Source organism: Miscanthus floridulus, chromosome 8, assembly GCF_019320115.1.
Source record: "Miscanthus floridulus cultivar M001 chromosome 8, ASM1932011v1, whole genome shotgun sequence".
NCBI classification, from domain to species: Eukaryota; Viridiplantae; Streptophyta; class Magnoliopsida; order Poales; family Poaceae; genus Miscanthus; species Miscanthus floridulus.
In genome coordinates, this window is record NC_089587.1 from 73,430,949 (window position 1) to 73,439,253 (window position 8,305).

General features: G+C 44.1%; 2 protein-coding genes across 2 annotated transcripts; both read left to right on the forward strand.

Annotated features, from left to right (window-relative positions):
• The first annotated feature begins 270 nt into the window (after positions 1–270).
• LOC136472586 (pectinesterase inhibitor 28-like) lies at positions 271–1,034 on the forward strand. The gene has a single exon (XM_066470285.1). It carries the CDS (start codon positions 271–273, stop codon positions 937–939), a length of 669 nt encoding a protein of 222 aa, XP_066326382.1. The 3' UTR covers positions 940–1,034.
• A 4,661-nt stretch (positions 1,035–5,695) lies between these two features.
• Positions 5,696–6,780, forward strand: LOC136472587 (pectinesterase inhibitor 28-like). Its single transcript, XM_066470286.1, has one exon. It carries the CDS (start codon positions 5,779–5,781, stop codon positions 6,475–6,477), a length of 699 nt encoding a protein of 232 aa, XP_066326383.1. The 5' UTR covers positions 5,696–5,778; the 3' UTR covers positions 6,478–6,780.
• Positions 6,781–8,305: the final 1,525 nt, after the last annotated feature.

Here is an 8,305-nt window from a genome sequence, read left to right on the forward strand (position 1 = left end):
AGTTAAGCACACTGAGGAAACTGAGGAGAGCATACACGGCATGCGGCAGCGGCATGGTGGTGGCTGACCGTGGACTCCGCCACTTAGCTTGCTGGAGTCAACATTGGCAGCCTACCATGCATGCCCTTCTCCTATAAAACCTCGTCATCCTCCCTTCACTCCAACACAAGCAAGCAGCTCAACTCAACCTCATCATCACGACAACAGCTGAGCAGCAGCTAGCCAAAACCAAGAGCAAAAATAGAAGCTGCTCGTGCAATTGCTACAACAATGGCAGCCACCACCAACACCAGGAAGTTAGCACTCGTGCTAACCCTACTGGCGCTCCTCCCACCGAGCATCATCGGTGCCCGCACCAGACCGTCGTCTCCGCACCATAGCCAGGGCCACAAGCGCTCGCCGCCTCCCGCTTCTCCTCCGCCTCCGCCCCCGGCGCCTACCGCACCCGCGGCCGCCGCCGGACTCGTCCGCGCCACGTGCAACTCGACGGCCTACTACGACCTATGCGTGTCCACGCTGGGCGCCGACCCGTCCAGCGCCACGGCCGACGTGCGAGGCCTCTCGTCCATCGCGGTCTCCGCCGCCGCCGTGAACGCCTCGGGCGGCGCGGCCACGGCCGTCGCTCTGGCGACCGGCGGCAACACCACGATCGCCGTCGACGGCACCACGCAGGCGCTGCTCCGCACGTGCGCGACGAAGTACGGCGAGGCCCGGGACGCGCTGTCGGCCGCCAGGGACTCCATCGCGCAGGAGAACTACGACTACGCGTCCGTGCACGTCAGCGCCGCTGCCGAGTACCCGCAGGTGTGCAGGGTGTTGTTCCAGCGGCAGAGGCCTGGGGACTACCCGCCGGAGCTGGCGGCCAGGGAGGAGACTCTCCGACAACTTTGCACCGTGGCGTTGGACATCATCACGCTCCTCTCCAACAACACCAACTGATCATGGTGTGTTGCCGTTGCCGGTGCATGCATCTACCATGCATGCAAGTGATACCAACCTTACCTTATTACTTACTCCCTCTGTACTAAAAAATAAAGTCGTTTAGGACAAGACTTAGATCAAATATGGTAATTATAAATCATGAATAACTTTTTAAGTTGTTGAGTTTGAAAATGTGAAAGTCATATAAATAGATTTGTCTTAAAAAATACTTTCATAAAAATATACGTATATCATTTTTTTATAAATATTTTTATAAAAACAAGGAGCCAAAGTAATACTTTGGAGACCGTGTCCACTACCGGACTCAGTGGCTTTGCCGAGTGTCAGGGGCACTCGGCAAAGCCCAATTTACACTCGGCAAAGGCTTTGCCGAGTGCGGCACTCGGCGAAGGCCACTCGGCAAAAAATGGGCCGGCAAAGGCATCCTTGTCGAGTGTCTTTTGTCGGGCACTCGACAAAGCCTTTGCTGACACTCGGCAAAGTTGAAACCGAAAAAAACCCCACCGGCCAGCGCCCGCCCATCTCCGCCATTTTTTCGCGTAAAATTCGAGGCTACGTGGCCGGTGGGATTCGAACCGGCTACCTCTCCCTTGCGCGTCCCCTCCTCTAACCACTGCACCACACTGCCACCTATGTCTAGATTCCATTTTGGTTCCCCACATATTATACTAAACCGAGTGTAAATTGCTTGTTTGAGGCCATAAACGAATTCAAATAAAAAAGTTGTAAACTACAAAGTTTTATAACTTTTCGAGATCTACACTTTTAGTTTAGGAAGTTTTTCCATCCGAGGTCGTTTACAAAATTTGAATTTCAAAATTTTGAAATTCAAACGCAGTTTTGCATGACAAGATGATTTCAAATCAAAAGGTTGCCAACTACAATGTTTCGTAACTTTTCGAGATCTACAGAGTTTATTTTGGTTGTTTTTCCATCCGAGGTCGTTTGAAAAGTTCGAATTTAAAATTTTTGAAATTCAAACATAGTTTTGCATGGCAAGATGATTTCAAATCAAAAAGTTGTCAATCACAAAGTTTCATAACTTTTCGAGATCTACAAAGTTTATTTTGGTTGTTTTGGTTATCTGTTCATCCGACATGGTCGTTCTAACATTGTTCACAAATCTTATATATCTCTCTTGTAGTTTCATAAACTACCAGAGAGATATGTTAGATTTGTGAACAAATTTACTTTCACTTTGTCATACGAAGAAAAGACCAAAACAAACATTGTAAATCTTGATGGGTTATACAACTTTGTAGTTGAAAACTTTTTCATTTGAATTAATTTACTGCTTCAAAATGTGCTTTGAAATTTTCTTTGCCTAGTGTAAAAAAAACACTCGGCAAAGAGCTTCTTTGCCGAGTGTAAAAAAAACACTCGGCAAAGAAACCTCTTTGCCGAGTGTCAAAAAAAACACTCGGCAAAGAGCTTCTTTGCCGAGTGTTTTTTTTTTGCTGCACTCGGCAAAGAAGCTCTTTGCCGAATGCCCGAAAAAAAACACTCAGCAATCCACTTGGCACTCGGCAAAGAGCCGGTCTCCGGTAGTGGTCGCTATCCAAAACGACTTTATTTTTTTAGTATGGAGAGAGTACTTAATTGATTCATTATTTATTCACGTCCAACACCAATATATGTATGTAATATGTATGCGACGTAACGCGTAGCAGTCTCGTGATGAGTCTACATGTAATATGACACTAGACGTGTTTTTATATTTTTTTTGCATATACATGACATATATATGTTACTCTACTTGTTAATATGTATGTTATGCATTATGGTTGTTTTCAACAGGATGCCTTGAGAATGTGCCAATTTCTTTGAGTACAGAAGGATCGTATAACTTGTCGCCTATGAGGCCACAAAGCTAAAAAAAAGAGAACACATGCAATGCCACGATATATCATGTATAAGGACTAGTGATGAGTTGTAGCCTATTTCTAAAAAGTTCCCAAACCATGATAGGACTAGCTATCATATGGCTTTGCATTGGTATATGGAACTCCTCGCATGAAGACAAGGGTTGTCGATGACTAATGTGTTGTTGAGAGGAAGAATCAAACACTTGTTGATATGGCGAAATTCATGCTTGATAAGTACAAGATTTTGGATGGATTTTGGGTGGAGGCGTTGTTAACACAACGTGTCATGTCAATTGTCATGCATGCAACCAACCGTGTATATCTCCACAAGATCTAGCTTGAAGAATACTTCATATGAGCTCCTAACCAATAACAAGCTTAGATGTTAGACTTTAGCGTGTTTTTTGAGAGCACGTGTTTCATACATATCAATAGACGTAAAAATCTCCAAGTTTGCACCTAAGGTGGATGATGATTTTATTCTTAAAAAGTTGTCAATGCAAAACTGTTTACTCTGGCGATCGTCTCACATCAACACAAGCGTAGATGGATCCGCTCTACTAGAATCATCGAAAGCTATAGTGATGCTTCATCAGGAACTCGCCGAAGAGATTGATCCGGTCTAAACATTTGGCTAAGTCCCTAGGACTCAAGAGGCTCAGCGGACGATACGGGTGATGGAGAGATGAATGGCGGGTCTATTTTTTTAAAATTTAGAGAAAGTCCAATTTGCTCCCTCCTTCCTAAAACATTGTCCTCATAACCCCTAAACTAATTTTGTATTCAATTTGCACCCAAAGCAACTTTTAGTCCAATCTATCTCTTAATAAGATTTTTCTTTTACGTTTCTCCATGTACATATGTTGGGTTTTAAATTCAGATTTTATGGGGTGTGATACTGTGATAGGTGACATCAAAGCATATATGTTAGAAAAAAATACATCACATTTTTCCCAATTATATAGGGGGTTAACTTAAAAAGGCATAAATAGACTTGCTCGTGCGTTGACATGTTACAGATAGGATCTGATTTGAGAGGAATCCTACCTGATTTTACTGGATTTTTACGACCGAGAGATCGATATATGTTTCTCGTCATCGCCGTCGTCGTCCTAGTACACATTGGCGTTGTTGTGTTTGCACACTGCCGCTGATGGAAAGCAAGCAAAAGCATGCATGCAACAGTCAAGGAAGCACACTTGTTGAAACGACTTTGAAACTACTATACATGTAGTGAGCGGAGTGAAGCAGGCAGGAAACCAGCTAGGCTGGCAGAGGAGCATACACAGTCGTCAGGCGTCAGCGCGTACGCCCCGATCGATCCGGTCAAGCAGAAAAGGCAGGAGCAAACAAACACCATGTTAGCTGGTTAGTTTCAGCGGCTTATCAGCCAGGCAACAATGTTTTCTCCTCACAACAAACCAGCATCACCCAGACTTATCAGATCAGAAACCAACCAGCGAACCGACTGAAAGGCAGCAGCAGCGACTTCAGTTCAATATATACTAGCTATTGCTCAGTAGTGGTCAGTGCACACGCAAATAGCCTATGTTGTGGACTAAGCACCAAGAATTTGATTTATAAGAAGGGGAGGCATCCACACGAGAAACACGGCCCATATTCATGGTCAGGGACTACTGAAAGAATTAAACTAATGAGAAATACCCTTGCATGTTAAACTTGATGCTTAAGTTTTATCCTAAGTCAAATCGTCTAAAATTTGACCAAATTTACGCAAATGGATACTAATGTTTATATTAACAAATAATTATCATTTGATTCCTTATGGGGTGTATCTTTCATAGTTTATTTATTTGGTGGTATAAATAATGTTGACAATTTTTTTTCTATAAATTTAATCAGCACAGGTTAGTTTGATTGAGAAAACAACTAAAACATCCAAACGAAGGGAGAGTAAATCAAAAAATAAAAAAGGACCAATGATGTCTACTTGTCGAGAGCAACTTGACCTTGCTGCTTTATTTCCAAAAGTTAGCTAGTCTTTTCAGTGCCGTTGTTAGTGCGCATTCCAATCTCCAAGTAAACAACATGTGGTATTTATTTATGGCTGTAACTTAATTAGATTCTTATTATTTTATCACTTCACCCCCTTTCATCTCTCATCATTCATCATCTTATAAAATTACAAAAAATAAAAGTCCATCGTCTTATAAAATTCCAAATCTGCACAAATCTTGAAGACACACGCACTCGATCCATTCCCAAATAATTGCACATCTCGTTTCTCAAAAGATCAAACACTTCTAAATTTGACTAACTTTATGCGAATGGACCAGATTAATCCAAAAGCTTAAACTAATGAAGAAATATGCATTTATACTTCACCGCCCACACTCACGAGCAGACTTACAACTTTACAAGTTTCAAACATGGAAATTTAGGGGCTCGCTTGAATTATTTTATTTTGATTGTCTTCTCTGCCTAGATTCGAACTTGAGACCTCTTGAGTGGCATGCAGTAGCTAGCAGCCAGTTTATTAACTTAAAATAGAAATGTGGGTAATTCACTTCTTTAATAGCTAGGTAACTTAGTTGAAAAATATATACCGTAAGACGCGGGATCATCTTGACTGACTAGAAGAAACTTCCTTCCCATTGCCAAATTCTAGCAACGAGAGAGAACCTATCTAGGTTGATGTTTGCCTAACCACCTAGTGTAAGTGTGTGTAACAACCTATGGTAGCTAGCTAAGCACTGAACAAAGGTAGCTAGCTAAGCACTGAACAAATGTTGTCTGGAAGAAACGAGCATACGCGGCACGGTGGTCATACGCGGTGGACTCCTCAACTAGTAGGCAGTATGCATTGCTCTCCTCCTATAAAACGCCATCACTCGCTTGCATCCTCCCTTCACAAGCTCATCGTCGATCACAGCCAAAGACAAGTGACGGCAACAAACTAAACACAAGCTAAGCTAGCTCGTCTCTCTCTACTCTCTTCGCAATAGCAGCAATGGCAGCAGCAACCACCACCAAGAACTTCCTGGTGCTCCTCCTCCTGGCAGCCCTCCCTCTAGCCACACTCTCCTCCCGTGCCGGCCCGACGCCCGCGCACAAAAGCCACGGCCACGGCCACAGGCCGTCGCCGTCGGCCAAGCACCCGCCGCCGCTTACTCCGTCCTCACCACCTTCTGCTCCCCCGCCTGCGCCGGCCGCGGCGCCGGCGCTGGTGCGCGCGACCTGCAACTCCACGGCGTACTACGACCTGTGCGTGTCCGCGCTGGGCGCCGACCCGTCGAGCGAGACGGCCGACGTGCGGGGCCTGTCGGCCATCGCGGTCTCGGTCGCGGCCGCCAACGCCTCGGGCGGCGCGGCCACCGCCGCGGCGCTGGCGGCGAACGGCACCGCCCCGGCGGGCACAGCTACTTCCACGGACGGCACGGTGCAGGCGCTGCTCCACGCCTGCGCTGCCAAGTACGCCAGCGCCCGCGACGCGCTGGCCGCCGCCGGGGACTCCATCGCGCTCGAGGACTACGACTTCGCCTCCGTGCACGTCAGCGCCGCCGCCGAGTACCCGCAGGTGTGCCGCACGCTGTTCCGGCGGCAGAGGCCCGGCCAGTACCCTGCTGAGCTCGCGGCCCGGGAGGAGACGCTCAGGCAGCTCTGCTCCGTCGCGCTCGACATCATCGCGCTGCTCTGTAACAGCAGATAGCTTGGTATACCTGTCGTCGACGATGAAGTCCCGGTCACACCAATGTCACCATGCATTCTCACCTCCTTGGCTTGAGAAATTCTTTCATGTCCCTCGAATATATACATATATTAAATGTGTATAACAAAGTGCAACAACTTGTCTAGCTAATAACGTGATCCTACGTGTAATGACACGTATGTCGTCTCTTGAATTGGTTTTGTTTTGGTAGAAAAGACTACTAAGCTAGTAATTGATCCACTTGGTTCATGACCTCTACGTACTCCAGTGTTCATCTGAGTGATTAGAAGATTTCATTGCACTATATATATATGAGTTATTAGCTACAGTACTGAACATATGTGTAGTGCTTCAGTTCAGCAGAATGTTGAGTGTTCATACTATAGGTAAAGTGTGTTTTGGAAGGAAAATAAACATGAGTTTTGCGCTTTGTCCCTCTATTCACAAGTCACAACTAACTGATGTTTTGAGACATGTTTTATAAACATCCACGTGTGGTGTCCCAAACACAACTTTGTCTTCTAGTTATGCACTTATCTGTTAGATAATATGTTTATAACACAGAAAATATACTATTCTATATGAGACTATTTTCTATACAAGTATACTCATATTACTTTCAATTATGCAACAAAACTCAATGTGTGTAACAATGTTATGATTGGAATGATTAACTTCATACAATGCCTGAAGGAGGTAGTATCAGTGTAACATGATTATTATTGCATTGTCACAATCTTTGTGTGTATATCCATATGTACAAGAAAAATGTGTGGAGCGTCGTCCAACAAATGACATACTCCAGTATTGAAATATGTGTTGACTTAGCTTGAATGTATAGATGAGTATGGGCAAGAACCGTGCACTTGACTATATGTTGTTATATTGGGGGCAACTGCCTAAGATACTGGAAGCTACCAAGAGGGTTCAAGTACGACATAAATTCCAAACTTACCCACTTAATCTTAAGTTGTGTTGGTGAAAGCATCTGATAAGTAAGGCAACATATCATGTGTAAACCAACCAACCTGTGTAAACTTGGAAACTACCAATCAGGACCACTAGATGATGATCCAATGGATGGGGTGAGGGGGCTTAGTGGTCCTGATTGATAGTTTCCAAATTTACACATGTTGGTTGGTTTGCACCTGATACGTTGCCAATAAGTAAACCCGACCAGATGAGACACTATTGCATTCGAAATCTGCATATGGAAATATAGGCTTTTTGGTGGTCCAAAATTGTCTCAATAAAAGTTTATAGTAAAGCTGGTAGGCAGGTTTGGGAGGAGAAAGAAAAGTAGGAAGGCACAGGTAAATTAAAAGGGAGGCCACATGGAGATGGAATGGAAGAGAAATGTCTATCTCTCAGCATGTTCTTTCCTAAACACATATGCTTTGGCACAGATTCGTTACAAATCTCAACTTATAATACTATTATATGATACTATTTGGATACAAATATGTTTTGCGAAACATAATTCAAGGCTCACATACGTATATGCATGTACTCTTACCACTACGAATGCAACATCTGGCTGTCGATGGCCACATCATCTACCACCAAAAGAATAACATTGGTAAATCTTTAAATAAATTTACGAAAACACAAGCTAGATAAGTTCCACCACAAGAAAGCTATGAGCAATTTGCTATATATTTTCATACAAATGTATTCATATTGTTTTGAAAAATCTAAGCTCAACGCATAAAAAAGTTTTCTCCCAATACAAGATTGAAGAAAATGCCAGTTATTAGTGCCTGTAGTAGGCTGTAGTGAGTGTCAGTGTAGCTGTAGCATAATTATTGTCACATTCTTTTAGTACAAA